Source organism: Pelodiscus sinensis, chromosome 1 (genome assembly GCF_049634645.1).
Source record: "Pelodiscus sinensis isolate JC-2024 chromosome 1, ASM4963464v1, whole genome shotgun sequence".
Taxonomy (NCBI): Eukaryota; Metazoa; Chordata; order Testudines; family Trionychidae; genus Pelodiscus; species Pelodiscus sinensis.
In genome coordinates, this window is record NC_134711.1 from 325,540,791 (window position 1) to 325,565,864 (window position 25,074).

General features: G+C 52.5%; 2 protein-coding genes across 3 annotated transcripts in view; both read left to right on the forward strand.

Moving 5' to 3' along the window:
• Nucleotides 1-24,771, forward strand: LOC102452536 (ecto-ADP-ribosyltransferase 5-like). Its single transcript, XM_075919666.1, has 5 exons — nucleotides 1-127; nucleotides 5,606-5,692; nucleotides 12,588-13,296; nucleotides 21,049-21,081; nucleotides 24,490-24,771. Exons 2-5 carry the CDS (start codon nucleotides 5,630-5,632, stop codon nucleotides 24,594-24,596), a joined length of 912 nt encoding a protein of 303 aa, XP_075775781.1. The 5' UTR covers nucleotides 1-127; nucleotides 5,606-5,629; the 3' UTR covers nucleotides 24,597-24,771.
• LOC112546380 (ecto-ADP-ribosyltransferase 5-like) overlaps nucleotides 1-25,074 on the forward strand; it is a 77,400-nt gene that overhangs the window by 28,133 nt on the left and 24,193 nt on the right. The window lies entirely within an intron of this gene.

Here is a 25,074-nt window from a genome sequence, read left to right on the forward strand (position 1 = left end):
AAGAGGAGAGGGGACTGTTTCCTGTGGTGTAAATGTTTGCAGTGTAGGATTTGCAGATATTTTATTTGCAGCCATTTCTTACTTGGGTCAGCAGCCTGCTAGGAGACCACAGCCACTTGGAAGGCAGGTAAAGTAACCTCTTTCTAGTCTTATTCTTCATTAACCTCACTGCACACCCTTGTGTTGCCTTCGCCCTAGGCAGCAGGCTGGATTGTGCTTTGGCTCATGCTCCAAATCTGCTTTGGGGACTAAAAGATTCTGTGACAGGGTGAGGTCACAGACGACCCTTTGGGGATTCTTCCCAGAGTGCTGACAAAGCCACTGACACTCCCCTCTCTACTCTGTGGGGCTTTTCACTACCCTGTCCTGCTGGGCCAGCTCTCTGGTCTCCCCCAGCCAAGACACAGATCAGAGATCACTGCTCTCTGCACTCCAAGGAGCAGTACAGACACCGAAACTCTTCGGCTGTGTCTAGACTGGCAAGTTTTTCCGGAAAATCAGCAGCTTTTCTGGAAAAACTTGCCAACTGTCTATACTGGCCGCTTGAATTTCCGCAAAAGCACTGACGATCTCATGTAAGATTGTCAGTGCTTTTCTGGAAATACTATGCTGCTCCCATTCGGGCAAAAGTCTTTTTCCGAAAGACTTTTGCGCAAAAGTGCCAGTGTAGACAGCACAGTACTATTTTCCGCAAAAAAGCCCCGATTGCGAAAATGGCAATCAGAGCTTTTTTGTGGAAAACTGCGTCTAGTTTGGCCACGGACGCTTTTCCTGCCAATCTAGACGTGCTTTTCCGAAAATGCTTTTAACGGAAAAGTTTTCTGTTAAAAGCATTTCCGGACAATCATGCCAGTGTAGACGTAGCCTTCAGGTCCAAGGAAAATGCAGTTTTGGGTCTAGCTTCCTGGGACACTACTCTCCAAATGGGATCAGACCCCCCAATGAATTTTTAGGTAAGCCCCCTCTAGCAATGAAACGAGGATGTGCACACTGATTGCTCCCCCAGGTAACAATTATTTACAGTGGGCTTCATAGTCAATAAAAGTGATTTTATTATGTACATCAGTAGGATTTAAGTGGTTATAAGTGAGAACAGGCAGAGCAAAGTAGAATATGAACTTAAAATAACAGAAAACGCTTCGCTAATCCCAACACTAAAACCTCAGTGCAAACTTATTACAAACTCACCCAAAAACTGTTTCTGTTCCAGCCACACGTCTAAACTGGGGAAAATCCTTCTCCCTGGGGTCTTTGGTTCATCCTCTTGGGAGTGCCACACCAGCCAAACATAAAGAAAAACATAGTTCCCATTTTTTTTATTGATACCACCTTCCCATGGAAAATTACTTGGTCCACTACTGCCAGTTGGGGTGGACATGTGACTTTCTAAGAACAACCACTGCTGAGATTTAAAGCACAAAAGAGGGTGTTTACATATGACTGCCCAGACATTGAGGCATCCAAGCATTGGCAACACCCTTGATGGATTTCATTTGTACATTTAAAACCATGAACCACTCCATACTTCATAGATGTACAGACCTAACTGTCCACACAAGAATGATACATGCACCAAAATAAGATAAACAGACCAGTGGATTAAGACATGAAGATTGGGAGGTTACATGAGGCAATTTGTCCCAAATCTCTGAGTTCTGCATATTTGTGTCCGTGAGTCCATTTCATAAAGCAGGCCTGGGGGGTGGGGTCCATTACATGTTCACCTGGCAAAGCCAGAAAAGTGCATCCCACCAAACAGTGATGCCTGGAGTTTTAGGGCTGTCAGCCGATGGTTAGTGCAGTGAGTGGTGTGTGTGTGTGTGCTATACACCCGAGACTTCAACTGCTGAGACTGGGGTCCCTTGCAGCGGGCAACCTAGAGGAGGTTGACGAGTGCCCCAATAAGTTTGCAGGGAGAGCTTATTATACTTCAGATTTTAGCTGCTAGAATCTGTGATTCCTTCGCAGCGGGCAGCCTGGGGGAGGCTGAGAAGTGCCCCAACGGATCTGCCACCTGGGAGTGACACAAATCCAAACGCCCAAGCTCTCCCTATATCTGTCCCTTAAGACCGGCTGAAGTTCTTTTAAATTGTGCCTGATTCTGTTACAGCAACTGAAGGAGTCAGGTTAAAGCTTAAACAGTTACAGGTTTATTGAGGAAGCTTATAAATCATATGGTTGCAATGGCTATTGTTCTATTTCTTAACTGCTAGCAAAATATAGATCTTAAAAATGGTTACAAAGAAGATAAAGATAGGAAAAAACAGAAATAATAGTACCAAGTAACAGCTTAACCTTTAAAGAGCTCTTAGTCTGTGTACACTTAAGACAAAGGACCACATCCAGGTACAATTTGTATCCCCTTCTGTGCCTCTCGACTCCAGCGTGTCAGGCCAGGGCCGGTCCCTCAATTCCTAGGAAAGATGAAAATACGAGGTGGGCGTCCCCATAGAACCTCGGGAGGTCAAACACCTAACCCGACCAGCAGGTAGAGAGTAGAATGACACTCAAAAGTGAGTGTGCTGCTGTAATTCTCTTTATACCCTTGGGGTCACGTATTTCTCTTTCTTATCTGTGATGCCAAATAGTGCTGGTCTGCCTTTTGTGAGACCAGTTCTTACAAGGGAGTTGTGAACTTAATTTACACTTGTAAGAGAGAGCTGAGAGGATTAAAATGGAAGTATTGGAGATTCTTTTCTCAGTGGGGGATTCCTCTCCCAGGGACGGCTGTGTGTTCGTATCAACATGGGTGCCAGCCGGGCACTTCTCGCAGCCTCGAGGCCAGCTTATTGCCTTAATCGTTCTCTCCTCATATCTATGTTTTCATCTTCTCAGGATCAGATGAGCCAGCATAGACTATGCTGATTTTATTGCTCCTTCTCTGTCTTGTATGCTTCAGGAACCTCAGAGAGGCAAATAAGATGGATGATATGGGGGGAGGGTCTGTATGGCTACAAGGGCTCTATGATTAATGAAGAGCTTGAAAAATAATCAGTTTTTCTAAATACAACAAACAGACCAAACTACCGACTTCATCATAACACACCCAGGAAGTGACAAGGGCTCAGCTAAGGGTGGGGGGAGAACAGGGGAGGGGAAGCGACATGCCTGTGTATTCTGGTCTCTTTGTTGTACAGTATTTGGAAAATGCAATACATCGTACATGCAAACAAGAGCGAATGAGACAAAGTTCACCACGGGTACAATGCAAATGAGTCAGGGAGGTACTGCGTACTGAAGATAAGGTGCTGGGGTATGAACTAGATGATCCACGCTCTCATCCCTGCTCCGTCATTGGCCATCTCATTAGGCAACTCTGTTTTCTTTCCCTCCCAGCCTTTGTCTATGAGCAAACTCCTCAGGGGAGGGACGGACTCCAGGTGGGGATCCCGGGATGCTTCTGTACCACAGATTACAGTCTGAGAGGGCAGCATTCGGTGCACAGAATTCAAAGCCCAGAGGTTTCCACTGAGTAGATGTTCGATCTCTGGTTTGTTACAAGGTTAGAAAGGCTTCCAGGGTGGGGGGAAGCTACAGGATATTGCAACCCTAGGGAGTGAAAACAAAGAATCCACTTAGTCTGTCCACAGCTACATAGATATTGGCAAGCCCCAGCCCTGCCCCAGCCCCGCCTCTTCTGCCCAGGTCCCACCCGCATGGGATCCAACAAGCCCTCCCCCCAGCAGCACAGTGAGGGAGGAGGGCAGGCGGCCCCAGACGCCCCAGCCCCAGAACATATAGCAGGAGAGTGCTTGGGAGCAGCAGCCCTCCACCCCCACTACACCTACAGTAGCCGTCCTGGGGGCGCGGTGTGGGTGAGGCCAGGCTGACCATTTGGGAAGGCAATGCCTTCCCCTGCCTATGAAACCTGCTGCCCATCACTGCCCCCTAGAGGGCAAACATCCCTCTTTGTTCATGGTGAAGCTCTGTCCTGCACTGATACACCCACCACAATGAACTGTTGCTAAACAGAGGAACCCAGGGTTGTGAGTTCAATCCTTGCGGAGGCCATTTGGGACAAAAATTTGTCAGGGATGGTACTTAGTCCTGCTGTAAAGTGAGGGGACTGGACTCAATGAACTTTCAAGATCCCTTTCACTTCTAGGAGATAGGCAATCTCCATTTATTTTATTTAAATTAGGTGCCCCTCGCAGGCAAAATGCTGTGTATTTCTTCCTGGTGACTCCCTGGGCAGCTGATCTCTAGCCATCCCTCATTGCCACGGTAGCCTCCTAAATCCCAGAATCGGGCCCCCAATGGGATCCCCTGCTCAGCTGCTCCCAAGCCCTATAGGTCTGTAAACTTGTCTAATACCTGAATGTCTGCAGGAAAGAATTCCCTAGGCTGCTGTGTGTGTCTCTGCCAAGCACCCTGCAGCCTCCTGCCAGGCAGAGGAACGGAAACCTTGGTAGAGCAGGGGAGGAGGGCCAAGGCCAAATCGGTGGGGGAATTAAAATGCTACTTCCATATCCTGCACAGACCCCCCCTCAGGTCTGGCTCTAGTGACCAGGGCCCCACAACTTGTCAAACTGGGCCCTGAGAGAGAAGCTTTCACAAAAAGCAGGGGCTGGGAGGGAATAGAAGGATTTCCCTCCTAACATCTAGCCCAGTGGTTAGTACGTTCCCTGGCACAGGTAACCTCCCTCCCCCAGCCTCAGAGCGGGACATGAGCTAGGACCCATTTCCTCTTGGGTGAGGGAACTGACCCAGCCTCTATAGAACCAGTCCCACGCTCGGCTGCTTGTGTGAAGAAGACTCACTAGCTTGGCAGAGAGAGGCCCTGTGCCTCAGTGGTTCTGGCACCTCCCTTGTGCTGGGAATCCCAGGCTTCCCTCCCCCTCAGGTAATGCCTGTTAAAAGCGAGTTTTCCCCCATGCAGCAGCAGAGCAGGAGAGACGGAGAGAGCACCAGGTGCACTAGGGGCGTATGGAGGTAAAGGGATTTGGTGACTCATGCGCAGGTCAGTTTGCTGGCTGTCTCCAGGTGGGCCATGTGGCTGGGGTTTGGGTCCCCGTCCAAGTGACAGATTTGTTTTTGTCTGCCCCTGAGAGGGCATGTGGCTGGGACCCGTAGGTGTAGGACAGACTTGAGTGGTTAACCGCTCCGTTAGCCGAGGAGCAGAAGGAAGCAGTGAGGCCGGAGGACAAGCTGCCAAGCAAACACGTGACAAGGCCCTTGCAGGAAGCACCGAACTCTCGAACTGTGTCGCTATTTTAGCCCCATTCTCTATGACACGATCCACAGACCTGCCTGGCCACTGGCTTCTGTGTATTGTGCAGCCTAAGTGCAGAGAAGAGAAAGCACGACAGCGCTGTGAGCCGTAGTCCCATCCCCAGCCACTGTTAGGGAAATGTAACCTCCGGGGGGTGAAAGCAGGATTCCCACATAACTGGCCCCATTCCCCCATAGTGGTATCCCAGGGTCACCCCCCACCACACCACATGATGGTTGGGCTGCGATCCCTAAAGGAGCTACTCCTGCCTGGGAAACCCCCGTTCCTGAGCGTGCTCAGCGGATCACAGGGACACAAGCAGGACGATGGTTAGTTTTGTGATGTTCTTTCCCCCCAAATCTCCACTGACTCTCCTGGTGGATTCTCCCACAGCCGCACGGGGGAGCTGGAACCATCATGAGGTCTCTGCTGATCCCCTTGACGTACTTCTGCCTGCAAACCTGGCTGGGAACTGCCCAGGTAAGTGCCTGAGCCTTGCCAGGGAAGCTCTCTGGGTTTTCTTTGCTCAAGGCTGTGTTGGATGCCAGGTTGCCTTAGACCCACCGATGTGCAGGGATGGAAGGGACCTCGCGAGGTCGTCTGGTGCAGCCCTCTGTGCTGAGGCAGGGCCTAGCTCACTGAGACCAGCTTTGATGGCTTTTGTCTAATCAAGGTCCCTCGTCACCGTCCCCAGTGCCTGGTCGGGGGATGCAGCCCTCTTACTGGTCTGGGCACCAGGGCACGGCTCCATCAGACTCCTTGCTGCTGCCTTCCTGGACATCTTCCTACCACAGCCTGTTCCCTGCCTGTCTCCCCTCAGCCTCTCCAGCCTCAGCCTTCTGTCAGGGCTGGATCCTCAGGGCTTCCCCCGACCCACCAGTGTGATCCCACAGGAACAGAACAATTTTTTACACCATTTTCTGCCCCTCTCAGGCTCTCTCCTCACCCTGCAGGAACCTTACTGTTCTCCTCAGATGTCTGAGTCTTCGTCTACACTGCAGGGTTTTTGCCCAAGAAGACTTTTGTGGAACATTTCTTGCGGAAAAGTACATCCAGACCTCAATGTGCATCGCAAGAACGATGTGCTCTTGTCACATGGACACTCTTGCACAAGAAAGCTCTGATGGCCATTCAAAGAATGGCCATCAGAGCACCCATGCTTTTTCCCATAGGGTAGGCCTACACTGGCCCCCTAGTTCAAACTAGGGGGGCAAGTGTAGACGAACCCATAGAGGTTTCTTGCACAAGAAACCCCTGTGAAGCATATATACTTGCCTTTTTGTGCAAGAACTCTTGCACAAAAAGGAGTTATTCTTTGTGGGGAAAGGAATAACTGTACCGCAAAAAGCCCTCTCTTCTGCCAATTTACTTGCGCAAAAGCACGCTTAAGGTGTGGACGCTCCGCCGGATTTTGCGCAAAAACCTTGTATTGTAGATGTAGCTTGAACATTTTGCTGCCCGAGGGGGGGGGCTGCAGAGGTCTCCCTCTCTCCCCTCTGACTCTCACTTTCCAGTTTAAAGGCCTCTTGGGCTTAACCATCACTGGGGCCCTAGTAAAGTCATAGTCCACTTTGGTCAGTTTCGCAGCTATTGGATTTTAAAAAGCATAAATATCACGATTTCAGCTTTTTAAATCTGAAATGACATGGTGTTATAACTGTAGGGGTTCTGACCAAAAAAGGACTTGAGGAGGGTCACAAGGTTATTGAAGGGGGGTTGTGGTACCCTTACTTCTGCAATGCATCTTCTTGTGGAGCTGCCTTCAGAGCTGAGCAGCTGAAGAGCAGCAGCTGCTGGCTAGGAGCCCAGCTCAGAGCTGCCACCAGCAGCAACATGGAAGTAGGGTGTCCTGGGATGGTATTGCCAAACTTACTTCTGCACTGCTGCCTGTATCAGCAGTTGCCATCTTCTATTTTCCCAGCTTTACAGGCAGCAGCACAGAAGTAGGGGTGGCCTGGTACGGTATTGCCAGCCTTAGATTTGTGCTGCTGCTGGCACCTTCCCAGTTGGGTCAGCTGCTGCTTTCTGGCCACCCAGCTCTGAAGGCAGTGCAGAAGTAAGGGTGGCAATAATGCAACCCCCAAAATGAAACCTTGTGACTCCCCTAGCTCATTAGGACCAGGCCCCTCAATTTGCGAAATGCTGGTCTCGCCCATGAAATCTGTTTGGTACAGAGTAGAAGCTCACAAAACATTAGATTTCATGGTCTGTGACACATTTTTCATGGCCATGAATTTGGCAGGGTCCTAATCATGAGAGCCTCTGGCTTCTCCTGGCCTGAGCCAACCTACCCCTGGGCCCAGGCTTCACTGCCCCCTGCCTGCTCTTGTCTGGATCCTCCTATTCTGGATCCAGGCCTCTCTCTGCCGCTAGCCCCAGAGGGGACATTTCCAGCGACTGCATTAGTGACTAACACCCCTCCAGGTGCCACCCAGCAGCCTAATAAGGCACAGGCTCCTATTAACCCCTGGTTAACCAGGGTGGGGTTTGTACAACCCACCACAGCAGTGCTGAGAAATTGCTTCTCTAATCTTTGTCCCAGTGTGACACACAACAGACTGACCCATCCTTTTCTAGCACAATCAGAGCTGAAGCACCTTTGGCTACGTCTACACTGGCACCCTTTTCCGGAAATGCTTAAAACGGAACAGTTTTCCGTTATAAGTATTTCCGGAAAAAGCGCGTCTACATTGGCAGGATGCTTTTCCGGAAAAGCACTTTTTCTGGAAAAGCGTCCGTGGCCAATGTAGACGCACTTTTCTGCAAAAAAGCCCCGATCGTCATTTTCGCGATTGGGGCTTTTTTGCGGAAAAGACTACTGTGCTGTCTACACTGGCCCTTTTCCAGAACAGTTTTTCCGGAAAAAGGACTTTTGCCCGAACGGGAGCAGCATAGTTTTTCCGAAAAAACAATGACGATTTTACATTAGATCGTCAGTGCTTTTCCAGAAAAGCAAGCGGCCAGTGTAGACAGCGGCTGCTTTTCTGGAATAAGTGGCCAGTGTAGACACAGCCCCCATGTTACTGGGCACTGTAGGTCATGGAAAGGGCATATGAAAATCACTGCGTGCAGACCCAGTGTGAGAGGCAGTACCAGAAACTGGATGTAGAAAGGGTCGAGAGGGGTAACAGGGAGCAGCCGTGTGTGCTGGCTGCTGTAAAGAACAGCAAGAACATCACCCTGAATTCTTTCTGCAGCAACATCTCTGTTCATGATACAGGTTGAACCTCTCTCATCTGGGACTCTGGTCCTGCAACATCCTAGTCTGGCAGGACCACAGATGTTGCTAGAGTAGAGTCTCCGCCCCAGCCCCAACCCCAGCCCCAGAAGTTGAGAGTGGCTGGGAGTAGAGCTGGTCTGGTCAGTGGCAACCTGCAGGGTCAGTGACCTGGGGTAGATAGCCTTGGAAACAGTTGCCACCACCACATGGGGACAGGAGCGAGAAACTCTGGGAGCAGGTGCAGGCTCCATTGTGAGGGGCTAGGGCTGGGGCACCCTGGGACTGGCTGCCGTCGCACACACAGGACACAGAGCCAAAGGAGGTGCCAGATCAAGGAGGTTCAACCTATACTTTGTGAAAACATGCTGGCCCCGATCCAGCAAAGCATGTAAGCATGTGCTTAACTGTAAGCATGTGAGGAATCTCACGGATGTCAGTGGGGGCTACTCCCCTATTGGAAATGAGGCAGAGGATTAAATACCCTGCTGAACTGGGCCCTGTGTGGTACATAGCCCCCATTCTCCACACGCACTCTCTCACACCCGCCTGTGATGTGACATGCGCTGCACACGCACTCACGCCCTGCCGGGCTCTCCTTCCCCTTTCTGATTGGCTGTGGGTGTCAGTCACCCCCGGCTCTTCCCTTATCTCCCAGCTTTACCCTCCCTGCCCTCCCACCTCCCCCTGTCCTACCTTTTGCTATATGCTTGGCCTGACCCAGCTCCCGCCGGGGCAGGTCAAAAGTGCAATTCTACACTTGCCAGCAAAATGGTGTCCTCCAAACAACGCGATCTCCCAGGCATGGTGCCTGCAAGGTCCCATTGCGTGGCGGTCGCCATCAGCGTCTATGAAATGGTATCTTCCACACGCATTTGGTAAACAGAGGGGGAGTGGTTTCTAGATATTCCAGTGGGAGTTAGATTGGGATCAGAGTCTCTTCTAGCTCCTTCCCTTCTATGGCCCTTATTCCCCATTACGTCATCCCTCTTAATGTGTCCCTTCCTGCCTTTCTTCCTACCCCTTCCCACCTGCAGACATGGCAGCCAGTGCTCTAACAAAGCCCCAGTAAACTAGAAACTCTTCTGTCACGGACACACAGCTCGCTGGTCTCTGAGTGCATTGCTTCGGGAGTCAGGCCCCATGACTTTACTGCTCCTGGGCAGGAATCCTGTGAGTCTCCCAAGCTCAGATGAGCCCTGGGCTGCAGGAACCAATCATCGGTATATCTTTTGTGCTCACACAGCAGCTCTGCTGTATTCAGGCCCCTGTGATTTGTCCTTTCCAGAATCAGTACTCAGTGGTGCATCTTTTTCCCCTCTCTTAAGAGAGTGTTCTTTATTCAACCTGCCACAGATCTTCTGATCACTTGCCCTCCCAACCCTCTTCCTGCCTGGCTCAGAGCAGCTCTGCAGGTGAGTTCTAGAGGAGCCAAAATCTTCAAAGTTACTAGTCCTGCCATTGTCCCCTAACAGCCCTGCAGTGTTTGCTGAGAAGCAGCTTGTCCTGAGCCCTTCTCTCCAGCTCGGCTTCTTTTTCCCAACAGATGCTATTAAACCAAGTCAATAAGATCAGTTAGCATCCCAATATATAGGGCATCAGACAGCATTGATTAGTTATTACAGGGAAACTATAAATCCACTGCATACCACCCCCACCCTCGAAGTTGTGGAAGTAAGATGACATTTGCAAAAGAACACACTGAGGATTCTGCCTCTGTGTCCCATTCCTTTCGCCCACTTTTCATTTTCCCTCTCTGTTTAGAGATAAGCTCCTAGGGGCAGAGACCATGTCTTAGGCTACGTCTACACTGCAAGCTTCTTCGGGAAAAGCTGATTTAGAAAGAGAGCATCTACACACCAAAAGCGCAACGAAGTAGCGATTTGCTATTTTGAAAGAGAGCGTCCACACTGATCAGATGCTTTCTTGCATTTAAGTCCACCTGGAACCAGTTCAGGCAGGGCATTAGGTCAGCAGTTACTTCTGGGAGTTGCTGCCTAAGGCTATCTGAGACGCGAGCTTAAAGGGATCCCCTTAGATGGCTATTTCTCAGCTTCTGCTGCTTGTCTACCGCTCTGAGGGTATGTCTACACTACAAAGTTAATTCGAACTAACAGCCGTTAGTTCGAATTAACTTTGATAGGCGCTACACATACAAACCGCTAGTTGGAACTTAATTCGAACTAGCGGAGCGCTTAATTCGAACTAGGTAAACCTCATTCTACGAGGACTAATGCCTAGTTCGAATTAACTAGTTTGAATTAAGGGCTGTGTAGCAACTTAATTCGAACTAGTGGGAGGCTAGCCCTACCCAGCTTGCCCTGGTGGCCACTCTGGGCACCACCAGGGAAATTCTTCTGCCCCCCCCCCCCCGGGCACGGTCTGGCTACGGTGCCCGTGCCAGGTGCAAGCCTGCCAGCACCCAGCCAGCAGACCCTGCACATGGCACGGCTTGAGCCAGCCACCCGCTGCCACCCAGCCCTCCGCCTCTTCCTGGGACCAGGCTGGCGGCTCCCGGGAGCCTGCCCAGGTCCGCAAGAGGTGGGTGCCCGCCTGGTCTAGTGCGGAGATCATGGACCTTATCCACGACCTCCGCACTAGGCACAGGAAAGTGGCTGTCCAGGGCAGGAGAGCTGCCAGCCTGGCCACCCAGGAGCAGGTTTGCATGAAAATCAAGGTGGTCCAGTGAGACCCCCAACCCTGAGCCCTGAGCTTAGAACGGCCGTACTGGGTCAGACCAAAGGTCCATCTAGCCCAGTAGCCTGTCTGCCAACAGCGGCCAACACCAGCTATCCCGGAGGGGATGGACCAAAGACAATGACCAAGCTATTTGTCTCGTGCCATCCGTCTCCAGCCTTCCACAAACAGAGACCAGGGACACTGTTCCTACCCCCTGGCTAACAGCACTCCATGGACCCAACCTCCATGACTTTATATAACTTCACTTTAAACTCTGCTATAGTACTAGCGATCACAGCCTCCTGTGGCAAGGAGTTCCACAGGTTGACTATTTGCTTTGTGAAGAAGAACTTTCTGTTATTAGTTTGACGCCTGCTACCCATTCATTTACTTTGGTGTCCTCTAGTCCTTCTATTATGGGAACTAATGAAGAACTTTTCTTTATGCACCCTCTCCACACCACTCGTGCTTTTATAGACCTCTATCATATCCTCCCTCAGTCTCCTCTTTTCTAAGCTGAGAAGTCCCAGTCTCTTTAGCTTTTCTTCACATGGGACCTGTTCCAAACCCCTGATCATTTTAGTTGCCCTCCCCTCTCCCACCCTCTCTCTTCCCCTCTCCCACCTCCTTTTCCCAGTCTCCCCGAGCTTTGTTCAATAAAGAGAGTTTCTATTTTTGAACACACGTGTCCTTTATTTTGTACATCAGGAAGGGGGGCTAGGGAGAGGTAAGTGGAAGGAGGTGAGGGAGGAATGGGGTACGAGCCCCCGATAGGGAGGACTAGGGTGGCTTTGCGGGCTCCTCGGGGTGGAAGCTCTCCTGCAGCCCCCCGATTGACCCCTCCGGATGGCAGCCTGCGGCAAGTGCAGCCGGGCTGATGGCCAAGTGCTGTGATGTGCCGAGTGTGGGCATTCAGGGCATTCCAAGCCAGGACTGCTTTGCTGTCCCTCACCGAGTTAGACAAGCTAGCAGGGAACCCCTGAGAACTGTCTGTCCGGGGTGGGGGTCGGGTCCCTTTAAGCACAGCCCTCGGTTAGCCTGAGACAGCAGCTCCACGCTCTAAGTCCTAACCTGATGCCCTGCCGGCACTGCTTCCGGCCAGCCTTAACCTCGGTTCAGGGTCCAGTCAATGTGGACATGCTAGTTCGAATTAGCAAAACGCTAATTCAAACTAGTTTTTAGGTCTAGATGCACTAGTTCGAATTAGCTTAGTTCAAATTAACTAATTCGAATTAAGTTAGTTCGAATTAGTGCTGTAGTGTAGACATACCCTGAGGGACATCAGTGTGAAAGAGGCTATTTGCATATATTTGCATGTATATGCAACCACACTTAAATTGCAGCCCTCGGCATGTGCTATGAGTATCACTGTGGCCTCTGGTGCTTCCAGTGTTGAGTAACCCTGGTCTAGGGGGTGACCTCTTTGTTCTATTGTAACACCAATGCTAAGGTGACCATATGTTTCCTTTATTCTCCCAGGTAAAATGCCTGGTGGTGCTGAACATGATGCCTAATGCTTTTGATGACCAATACATCGGCTGCGCTGATAAAATGGATAATGATGCATCTGAACTGCTAGAGAAAGAAAAATCCTGGAACAATCGACTGAAAAACGTGTGGGATCATTCAAAAACAAAATGGGCAAGTGTAAAACCAAAACTCTCTCTGCCTACTAACTTTAAAGATGAGTATGGAAGAGCCATTGTAGCCTATACTAACAGCACTCCATTGGACAATGTAGTTTTTTCAACTGAATTTAATCAGGCAGTGAGAGGGAACGGGACATCTCAAGCTCATTACATGGCCAAGTTCCATTTCAAAGCCTTTCACTATTATTTGACAAGAGCCTTGCAGCTCTTACGTGGGAAGTGTGATCAGATGGTGTACCGGGGGGTTCCCGATGAATATAAGCACACAGAAGGTTTTATCAGGTTTGGACAGTTTGCTTCTTCCTCTCTTGATGAACAAGAAGCTAAGAAATTTGCTGAGAAGGGGCCATCTGGCGCCTCCACAGTTTTCACCATCCACACGTGCTTCGGCGTTGATATCAGTGAATTCTCATACAACCCAAACCAAAAAGAAGTGTTAATCCCAATCCATGAGATATTTACAGAAGATAAGGATAACATATTTGTCCTCCGGAGCACAAAACAGACCTGCAACCACTTTAACTGCGCGTACCTGGGCGGTGAGTACTGGGTTGAACAGGAGAAATCCCCCAGGGAAAGGGTTACAGGGAGACCTGATGAGAGAGACCCTGTCATGGGGACTTGCCACCAGTGTTGGGGGAGGCGAGCTGCCATGACCTTTGCAGCTAGTGAGGGCTCAGGCTGGGGTGGGTGGACACCGGGCCCCAAGCGCTCTCTGAGAACAGAGAAGGAGCCTAGACACCATGGCGAGGGGCTCACTAGAGAAGGCCCCAAACCGCTGTGAGTTTTACACACACACATGCCCCCTACAGGGCCTGGCAGAGCGGCTGTGTCTTCTCAGACAGGGCCCAGCCAAACAGTAGGCTGCAGGGAGGGAGCAGGCAGTTGGCCCAGCGTGTGGTTGGCACTTTATTTCAGGCAGTCAGAGCTAGGGACGATGGTGAGGAACTTCAGAGTGATGTGACCAAGTTGCATGAATGGGCAACACCACGTCAGGTGAAATTCACTGACAGGCAATCATGGTGTCGCATGTTGGGAGAAACAACGTCACTGGGTTGTTAATGAGCTGGGCCAACCCAGACAGAGACTGGGCCATCATCATGGGGAGTTCAGTGACAATCTCAGTGAAAACCTCTGCTTAGTGTGCTGCTAGGCTGGTAAAGCAAACAAATGTTAGCCAGCCTGAGGAGCAATGGGATGGAGAATTATGTGAAAATATCACAGCACCATTATAGGAACCCGTGGGGCAGCCTTTCCTGGGGTATGAGGCTTGGATCTGATCACACTAGCTCTAAAAGTGTTTACATGATTTCTACAGGTGAGTCTGAAATGGTTTAATTAGCAGAAGGGACACTCATAAGAGAAACATGATGGAAACATACAAAATAATAAATGAGACAGTGTCAGATCAGAGAGCGCCATTTCCCCTTTCTCATAAAACATGAATAAACTGAAGGCAACATATTTTAACTAGTAAACGGGAATGTCCTGTTAGATAATGTAGGGTAAACTTGTGCCACAAGATTTCCATAAGGTCATGTGCCCAGTAGGTTAAAAACAAAAAAAAGTAGTCATTTATACAGACAGAATCTCCACAGATATGTTACATAGGATAAAGAGATTATAGTCCCTGTATAGGACATATGGCAGTCACTAACTGCAGAGGTTGGGAAAGAAACTTATCCTGTGTGTCGATGTGACGGTGCATCGGGGACTCCCTGATCCTGTTCCCCCATAGAAGCCAGAACAGACTCCGCCAGCCAATAGAATAGAGGGGGTTTATTGCTTCTCCAGGATACAGCACCGCACAGACGTGATGTGGCTACAAGAGTCAGGGCTAGGATGCTTCAGACCCCTTGGGTTAGGGGGTCCATCGCCCCCTCAACCGTCAGCACTCAGCTTAGTCTGTTCCCTTCATGTTTTCCAGCCAGAAACTGCCTCCCTTCCAGGCCCTGCCCAGGTGTTCGTCTCCACCTCCCTTCCTTTGTCTCTCCCCCGGGGAAGAGCTTTGCTAACTGCCCAGGCTGGGACTAGGTGCCTGGGCCAATCCACATGTGGGTGAGTCAGTGAGAATCGCACATCACAGCGCAGGGGAACCCCGGGTTACAGAGCAGGGAGCCCCGCACAGGGCCAGATTAAGGGGGGGCTAGCCGGTCAGCTGCCCGGGGCACCAATCTATGGGGGGTGACTGATTGAAGTGGTAAGGGGCGCCGTACGCCCGGGGGCGGGGCCGTGCATGCGCCGCGTGCCCGCTGCCTAGGGCACAACTATGGGTCGGTCCGGCACTGGCTCCACACTACATCACATCTCTTCCTCATCCGAGAGCAAACCGAGCAGGGTCACTCTACTTGTGACCTGCGGAAGTTCGGGCCCCCTGCCAGCTAAAGCCGCAGTGGTGACATTGGCGCTCTCCGTGGCTTCGGCCTGCCATGGTGCTGTCCTGCAGGAGCCAGCTCCCCCCTGTCCGGTTGCTGCATGGCTTTGCTGGGGCTGGCGTGGACCCACTCTCTGCAGTTGTACCAGCCCTTCCATTTCCCTTGGGTTCTGCCCAGGGTCTCTCTGGCTGGGCCCAAGAGCTCAGCGAGCCTTTCCCGGAAAGCCAGGACATCCTCCACCCCCGATGCTCCATTCGGGGAGGTCTCCCCCTCCCATAACTTTCTCAGCAAGCCCAGGGGGTCCTCCCCCCTTCTGCACTCTGGTAGACCTTCGGGGTGCCTCTCTGTGTGCAGACAGCAGATGGGGCAGGTACTTGTCCCAGTCCTATGGATGCCAGTGGATGAAGGCCTCCAGCATCTGCTTCAGGGTCCCCTGGAATCTCCTCACCAGCCTGCTGGACTGGGAGCAATACGGTGGGGCCCAGGTGAGCCGGGCCCCGTGCTTCTCTCATAAGCACAGGAGCATGGCTGACATGAAGTTGGATCTCTGGTCTGTGAGGACCTCCTGGGGGAACCCCACCCTGCTGAAAAGGGCCAGCAGTACGTCTGCCACCGTGTCTGCCTCAATAGAGGACAGAGCTACGGCCTCAGGGTAGTTGGTAGCCAAATCCACTGCTACCAGGATGTATTTGTTCCCCGTCCGGGTGGCCTGGCCGACATGCCCCACTATATCTATTGCTGCCTTCTGGAATGGCTCCTCTGTAAGGGGTAAGGGCCTCAAAGCAGCTTTCCTCCCATCTTGGGCCTTCCCCAGTCTCTGGCATGAGTCGCAGGACTGGCAGTACCACTGCACGGCTGCAAATATCCCTGGCCAGTAGACGTTTCGGAGCAATCTCAGCTGGGTGCGCCAGATACCCCGGTGCCCCACAAATGGGATGTCATGGGCCAGATACAGCAGCTTGTGGGGATACTTTTGGGGAACGATCAGCTGCTACTGGAGCCCCCATGCCTTTACCTTCCCAGAGAGAAACCATTGCCTGTACAGGAATCCCCTCTCCTACAGGAATCTCTCCTGGCAGCCTTTCCCCAGGGGCTGAGCTGCGCGGAGGCCAGCCCCGTCCCTCAGCATCTGTAAGGAGGGGTCTGCCTGCACCTCAGCCTGGAATTCCACATCTGGGGCAGGAACAGGGACCTGTTCCCCAGCACTGCCTGGCTCCGGGCTTCTAGCTTTGCTGGGCCCTGTGTCTGCTGGGATGGGCCCTTGAGCCTCCCTGCAGGGAGCCCTTCCCTGGGTCAGGGTTGCCAGCCCCTCGCTGGCTCTGGCTATGGGTGGTGACCTGTGGGATCCATCTGGCCATTCCTCTAGGTCATTCCCCATCAGCACCTCCGTGGGCAAGTGTTGGTACACCCCCACTTCCTTGGGGCCCTCCTTAGCCCCCCCATTTCAGATACACCCGGGCTACGGGCACCTTAAACGAGGTCCTGTCTATGCTCCTCAGGGTCAGATGAGTGTCAGATATCATGATGGCGGGTTAGGTCCTGCGGGCCCCTTTGGGATGGCTCCGTCTAGGCCCTGGCTGTTTCTCTGGGGTACAGATGGCTGGTCCTTGCCTCTTAGGCTCACCCTGCAGGGGTATGTCTACACTACAGCACTAATTCGAACTAACTTAATTCGAATTAGTTAATTCGAACTAAGCTAATTTGAACTAGTGCATCTAGATCTAAAAACTAATTCAAATTACCGTTTTGCTAATTCGAACTAGCATGTCCACATTGAGGGTGTGTCTAGACTACAGAGTTTTGTCGACAAAAGTGGACTTTTGTCGACAAAACTATACCTGCGTCTACACTACCTCTGAGTTCTGTTGACATAACGTCAACAGAACTCAGCAGTTTTGTCAACGCTGGTAAACCTCATTTTACAAGGCATAACGCCTTCTGTCGACAGAGTTTCTGTCGACAGAAGGTGTTATTGCATGTAAACTGTCCTTTGCGTCTACACTACCATGTCGACAAAGCAGCTTGCTTTGTCGACAAAACTGAATGTAGTGCAGACGCTCTTTGTCGACAGAAGTTTTGTCGACAGTATCTGTCGACAAAAGCTTGAAGTCTAGACGTACCCTGAGTGGACCCTGAACTGAAGTTAAGGCTGGCCGGAACCAGTGCCGGCAGGGCATCAGGTTAGGACTTAGAGTGTGGAGCTGCTGCCTCAGGCTAGCCGAGGGCTGTGCTTAAAGGGACCCGACCCCCACCCCGGACAGACAGTTCTCAGGGTTTCTCCGCTTGCTTGTCTACCTCGATGAGGGACAGCAAAGCAGTCCTGACTTGGAGTGCCCTGAGCGCCATCAGCCCGGTTGCACTTGCCGCAGGCTGCCATCTGGGGGGGGGGGGTCAATTGGGGGACTGTCAGGATCCAGGAGGCCCTGCAGGAGAGCTTTCACCCCAAGGAGCCCGCAGAGCCACCCCAGTCCTCCCCATCGGGGGCTCATGCCCCATTCCTCCCTCACCTCCTTCCACTTACCTCTCCCTAGCCCCCCTTCCTGATGTAAAAGATAAAGGACACGTGTGTTCAAAAATAGAAACTCTCTTTATTTAATCAACACTGGAGGTGGGGGGGGGGGAATTAACCTCTGGGGAGACTGGGAAAAGGAGGTGGGAGAGGGGAAGAGAGAGGGTGGGAGAGGGGAGGGGGAAACCTGGGAGGAGGGAGCTGGAAGGGGGAAAGCCAGGGGAAGAAGGAGGAGGGGAAGTATCAAACTATGGTACGCCATATCTTCAGTCCTGTATACAGATGTGATCTCCTCACCCCAGAAAAGATATTTTGGCTTTGGAAAGGGTTCCGAAGAGGGCAACTAAAATGATCAGGGGTCTGGAACAGGTCCCATATGAGGAGAGGCTAAAGTGACTGGGACTTTTCAGTTTGGAAAAGAGGAGACTGAGGGGGGATATGATAGAGATCTATAAAAGCATGAGTGGTGTGGAGAGGGTGCATAAAGAAAAGTTCTTCATTAGTTCCCACAATAGAAGGACTAGAGGACACCAAATTAAATGAATGGGTAGCAGGCTTCAAACTAATAAAAGAAAGTTCTTCTTTACAAAGCAAATAGTCAACCTGTGGAACTTCTTGCCACAGGAGGCTGTGATCGCTAGTACTATAGCAGAGTTTAAAGTGAAGTTATATAAAGTCATGGAGGTTGGGTCCATGGAGTGCTGTTAGCCAGGGGGTAGGAACGGTGTCCCTGGTCTCTGTTTGTGGAAGGCTGGAGACGGATGGCACGAGACAAATAGCTTGGTCATTGTCTTTGGTCCATCCCCTCCGGGATAGCTGGTGTTGGCCGCTGTTGGCAGACAGGCTACTGGGCTAGATGGACCTTTGCTCTGACCCAGGACGGCCGTTCTTATGTTCTTATGTTCTAAGCTCAGGGCTCAGGGTTGGGGTCTCACTGGACCACCTTGATTTTCATGCAAATCTGCTCCTGGGTTCGCATGTGGCCTTTGGTGGCCAGGCTGGCAGCTCTCCTGCCCTAGACGGCCACTTTCCTGTGTCTAGTGCGGAGGTCGTGGATGTTGGAGGCCTCCCCCCAAACATCAATGAGGTCCACAATCTCCGCACTAGACCAGGTGGGCGCCCACCTCTTGCGGCCCCGGGCAGGCTCCTGGGAGCCGCCAGCCTGGTCCCGGGAAGAGGCGGAGGGCTGGGTGGCAGCGGGTGGCTGGCTCATGCAGTGCCAGGTGCAGGGTCTGCTGGCTGGGTGCTGGCAGGCTTGCACCTGGCACAGGCACCGTAGCCAGCCCGTGCCCCTTTAAGGGCTCCGGGGCCGGGAGGGGGGCAGAAGAGTCTCCCTGGTGGTGCCCAGAGTGGCCACCAGGGAAAGCTGGGGAGGGCTAGCCTCCCACTAGTTCGAATTAAGTGGCTACACAGCCCTTAATTCGAACTACTTAATTCGAACTAGGCGTTAGTTCTCATGGAGTGAGGTTTACCTAGTTTGAATTAAGCGCTCCGCTAGTTCGAATTAAGTTGGAACTAGCGGTTTGCGTGTGTAGCGCCTATGAAAGTTAACTCGAACTAACGGCTGTTAGTTTGAATTAACTTTGTAGTGTAGACATACCCTGGGTGATTTCCTTCGTTGCTCAGCCAAGAACCCTGTCCCTCTGCGATTCCCTTTCTCTTCGGGGCTCCTTTTTTCTCCGGGACTCTCCCATTCACACCCAGACTGGCTGTCCGTGAACTCATCTGCCAGTGTCCCGGCATCCTGGGGTCCTCTGGCCTCTGGTCCTTGAACCACAGCCTCAGGATGGGAGGGCATACTTCATAGAACTGTGCCAGCATCATCAGCTTAAACAGGTCCTCTGCGGTCTGGGCTCTAACCCCACACACCCACTTGCGTCAGTATTGCGCCAGGCGGGAGGCCATGTCTACATAGGTCTCCCTTGACTCCTTCTGCACCCCCCAGAACTTCTTCCTGTACCTCTCAGGAGTCAGCCCAAACTTGTGCAGCAGGATCTCTTTGACCCGTTCGTAGTCACCCGGCTGCAGATTCTCCAGCTGGCTGAGCACCCCTGCGACCTCCTGATCCAGCAAGGGGGCTGAACTGTTGCAGCCGGTCTGCTGGGGGGAATCTGGTGCAGTTCACAGGCTAAGGAACCATGTTCTTACATTGGGCCAACATGAGCTTCTCAAAGCATCTAGCCGCCCTAGACTCCCTGGGGTCCTCCCCACTCACTGCAGCTGAAGTCCCTCAGCTTCTCTGCTCCACCATGCCCAGCTCATGCTGCCGCTGCCTCTCTCAGTCCTAGACCTCCAATTCCTTCATCCGCAGCTCAATTTCCAGCCGTTGCAGCTCCGCTGGGATGGACCCCGCCCTGGATGAACCACTGCTGGCGGCGCGCGGCCTGGTGGGCACCGCGTCTCTCTGGCAGACTCCAGCCCTCCCTCCAGTCCGAGGGCCTGAGATGCTCTTAGGAGGTGTCTGGCTGCTCCTCGCTGGGACAGGATCCCGGCCCCTGGGCTGGTCATTCTCTTCCAGCTGGGTAATCAGATGGGCCTTGGTTGCTTTCCCTATGGCCAGGCTCCTCCCTCTGCACAGCCCCACGAGGTCTGCCTTCAGGAGCTGGGTATAGGCCATCTCTCCGCTGATCCCCGGGGTATAGACTCACCAGTTGAGTGCTGCAGCGCCCCACGACACCCAGGAATCGCTTCACTCTGCCTCCAGCACGCCTGGCTCTTGCAAGCCCCTTCCTTGTATTGTACCTTGTCCCTTTCTGCCGGAAGTTCAATCCAGTGCATCCCACCCCTGATATCACTGTAATGGCCGATGGGGGACCCTCCAATCCTGCAGCCCCATAGCAGCCAGAACAGACTTCGCCAGCTGTACAATAGAGAGGGTTTATTGCTTCTCCAGGATACAGCACTGCATAGATGTGATGTGGTTACAGGAGTCAGGGCCTGGCAGCCTCAGACCCCTTGGGTTAGGGGGTCCATCTCCCCCCCTCAACCCTCATCTTAGTCTGTTCCCTTCATGCTTCTGAGCCAGAAACTGTCTCGCTCCCAGGCCCTGCCCCCCAGCCAGGTGTTTGTCTCCGCCTCCCTTCCTTTGTCTCTCTCCCGGGGAAGAGTGTTGCTAACTGCCCAGGCTGGGACTAGGTGTCCGGGCCAATCCACATGTGGGTGAGTCAGTGGGAATCGCACATCACAGCGCAGGGGAACCCCGGGTTACAGAGCAGACAGCCCCCCCACTACGTCACAGTCGGTAGTTCTAGAATTGTCCAGTAGGGGATTTCTTGCAGCTTCCCGTGATGCAGCCTGTGGGTGGGATCCAGTCTGACAATTACCAGGTTTCTATGGACACAGTAGAATGAAGTTGAAAATTCAACCTGGGCAGATCCCACATCACTGACCCTGTGTTTGTACCATAGGAGAGAAGAATAAAACGTGTGTTAACAACACTGGTAAGAAACAAACTTTTCCTTTGCATTGTTTTGACAATGACTTGCCCTCTGTGCTGAAGTGCAGAGCCAGGAGCAACCCCAACGGGCAAACATGTCACATGAAACCAGTTGAGAAATAAGTGGGTTTCACTATAGATTCTGTTTATTTATCCAGTTTTTGTCAAGACTGTCTTGGAGCAGCTTCAGGTCCCAGTGAATTCTGTGTGCCGTTGATTTCAGAAAGGAAAATGTAGGGAGAATGGAGCACTAAATATTCATCTTCACTCTTCTGTACTATAAGCTTAACACGCATTCCCTAACCCAGCAACCCTCCTTCTCAGAACGAGGCCCCAGGGGAAATACACGTAGCCACTGAAAAGACCAAACAGCTGTTTTTCCAGACCAGGTCAGAAAAATCTCGATGAAACATTTTCTCATCAGAATTTTGCAATAGCAATGCCTAGGAGTCATGGATCCCAAGATCTCCTGTGCTCCTGACTCCGGGACAGCCGGCTTGGTGCACTGCCCCAGGGCCGTGTGTGAATAATTTCAAAATTTTTGGTTTTCATTTCACTAGGGGGCAATGTCCCATACTCGTGACACTCGCCAATGCCCCTGTCTGTGGGGGTAGGAAACCCTGGCCTCTCACTCCCCCCGGATGCTGGGAAGTGTCTGAGTCACACCAGCCCCAGCCTCCCAGCTCCCCACCTCTCTAGCCACTGGGGCCGTGCCAATCCCTGTGGGTAGGTATACATGGCTCTCCTCCCAGCTACCAGAGAGGGCTGGGACTTGGCTTCTTACCCCTCTGGACCCTGTGGAGGGGAGAGGAGGGCCAGAGGTCACGCCAGACCCAGCCTTCAGGAAGGGGGGGCCGGGGGCCATGCCATACCTGACCACTGCAGAGGGGAAACAGCAGACAAGGCCAGCTCTCCACCTGGCTGCTGGGGAGGGCCCAGACTGCACCAGCCCTGGCCTCTCAGGTTCCCCCCGACCACTGGGGATGGGAGGGTGAGGGCTGGGGATCGTGCCAGCCCGGCCTCTCTGCCCCCTACCTCTCTGGCTGCTGGAGGGGGGGGGGGGAGCAGGGGCCATGCCAATCCCAGTCTCTTGGCTCCTCCAAAGCTCCCCCATCCTTCTCCCCAGTCACATCCAGCTCCAAGCCTCTTGGTCCCGCCACCCCCCCTCCCTGGTCACAGCCCTGGCCTTTTGGCCCACCCCACCCCCCATGTCGCTTTCCATATGCAGCCAGCCCCAGCCTCCCCCCCACCTCTCTGCCATCCATCCCTCTCCCGGTCGCAGTCAGCCCCAACCTCTCAGCCCCCCTATGGCCACTGGAGCAGGGCCAAGGCTGGGCCAGGAGGCGGTAGGGGCAAGGGGAGCAGTTCCTTGCTGCGCTCGGGGCACCAATGCTCAGGGACCCAGCGGGGAACTGCTGCCTTTGGCTGCCTTGAGCCAGGGCCAGGAGCGCTTGGGCCACCTCCTGCCCAGTGCACCAGTCTCAATTCCCCCTCCCCTCTGCGCAAGATTAGCGCGCCTGCACCGGCTTCCTGTGAGGGAGGAGGGAGAGGAGAAAGCCCCAAGACTCCAGGCTGGATCCGGTTTGCGCTTCCCCGGCACGGAGTCTTGGGGCTTTCTCCTCCCTTCCCTCCTCCATAGGAAGCCAAAGCTGGCACAGCTGAACTAATTTTGTGGTGGGGTGAGGTGGGGAGGAGTTGAGACTGGACCACCGGGCAGTCAGTGACCCAGGCCTGACCCGAGGCAGCCAGAGGTGGAGGTTGCTCGCTGGGTCTTGGAGTGTCGCAGCCCTGAGCACAGCGAGGAGCTACTGCCTCCACCCCCTGGACCTCCTGCAGGGAGGTAATATCTGCCCAGTCTGGGCTACCAGGTGGTTTTGCAGTGGGTGGAGCCTGAGGCAGTGGGTGGAGCCCTTAGGAAGAACTTTTTTGTACATATAGATAGAAACAAGGACAAAACGAAATGTTGCAATATCAAAATCTCACACGAAAGGGAACAGCCCTTCTCTGCGCAGCTGTCCATTTGACCCTAAAGCCATTTTAAAAAACCCATCAGAAAAAATACTACTGCTGTCTGCAGCAAGTGTTCCACAGACTCACGGCCTTATTACTCATGACTGGAGTACATGGAGTACATGACTGGAGTACTCATGACTGCAGAATGCAGTAGATAAGAAATTCTAACCCGGGGTGGGCAGTAATTTTTGACAGAGAGCCACTCCAAGAATTTGGAAAATGGTCGAGGGCCAAAATCTTCTATGATATTACTGGAGGGAGTGCGGGGTCTGGGATGGATATTGGGTTCAGAAGGGAGCTTGGGGTAAGGAATTGGGGTGCAGGAAGGAGTGTGGGGTCTGGGAGGGAATTTGAGTGAAAATAAGGAATAAGGGATCTTTCGGAAAAGACTTTATTTTCCAAAAGATCCGCGTCTCAACTGGCGCTTTTTTCTGGCAAAGCTCCGAGCCGGAAAAAAGCGGCAGCCATGTTTATGCAAATGAAGCGGGGGGGATTTAAATCCCCACTTCATTTGTAATTGCAATGTGTCTAATTTGCATCCCTTTTACGGAAAAGGAATGCAGTCTAGACACAGCCGAGGGGATCAGACGGTTTGAGTATGTGGAGTAGGGAGGAAGTAGTGGGCGGGCACAGGATTGGGGAAGGGAGGGGCTGGGATGCCAGAGGCAGGCTCTGGCCAGGAGAATTACCTGGGTGACTCCTGGCCAGCAGCCCAGCACGTTTCCAAAAAGGCCTCCTTGCCTGCCCCGCTCCACCCTGTCCCTACACAGACTGCAGGGCTCTATGTGCTTTGTGAATAACTATAAGCTCCAAGAGCAAGGAGCATGGAGTTCTGTGGCTGCCTATTATTCAAACAGGCAGCTCCCACTGGTCGATTTCAGGCCAGAGATTGGCCAATGGGATTGTGCTGGGGGCGGGACCAGTGTCTGAAGCCTTCCCCCTCCCCCAGGCTCACTGTTTTAAAAGAGAAATGGCTCTGCAGCCACTTTTCTGAGCAGTGTGTGGGCCAGGTGAGGCAAGCGGGGAGCCAGCCTGGGGCACCATGAAGCATCCGCGGCAGGATCCACTGGCTTGTCGTGCTGGATTTGGCCCACGGGCCATATTTTGCTCAGGCCTACTCTGATCAGAGTCTCTGGGGCTGGCTTGGGTGAAATGGGCTCACCAATGATTCACGTAAGAGAACAAGCAGCCTAGAGAGGGAGGAAGCAGGGGAAATATATCTCCAGAGAGGTGAATGTCCCAGGTAAGTCCCAGGCTGGGGTGCCCTGCGGAGGGAAAATGGATTAACTCTGTCACTTTGGCATAAACAAGTTCCACTAGCTGTTTCTAGCTCTAGGATCTCTGTCCCTGTGGAATTATTTCCTATCCATTGTCTGATCCACTTTTTCTTATTAACAAGCTACCAGAGGAGGCGTCGCCTTCCCCGGCGGGATGAGCCCTTCACTGTTTGGAGGATCCGTCATCCTGATCCACGCTGCTGCTCTGAAGCTGACGGCCGGTTTCTAAATTTTCCTATTTCTGTTGCTCATTTCTCTCTAGCACAAATCACAGGGATGGGGCTTGCCAGAGCCAAAGCCGCCCTGCTCTCCTGCCAGTGTTTGAAATGGAAACCGATGGTACCTGCTTGGGCAGCTTTGATTGTACGCACCACATTTGTAGATCACAATGAAAGCTCGTGGATCTATACCAACTAGCATTTGTGTTACCATGCTAGAGCCATAAATAGGTGCTTGTTGTATAAATTGTTTCTTATATTCCAGTCAAGTTGGCACTTTTGTACCAGCTTTTGATAACTTTAGTGGAAGTGTTGTGATCTGGCCACAGCAAACGTGTTGTTTTCACATATGTTGGATTGTGCTCCCACCCCAAGATAAGGTGAGAAGTGCGCCCTCTGAGGTGAGCTGAGCCAGGAGCCACCCAGCAGGTTCTTACAGTGGATGTTAGACTTTTAGGGTACGTCTACACTAGCCCTCTAGATCGATCT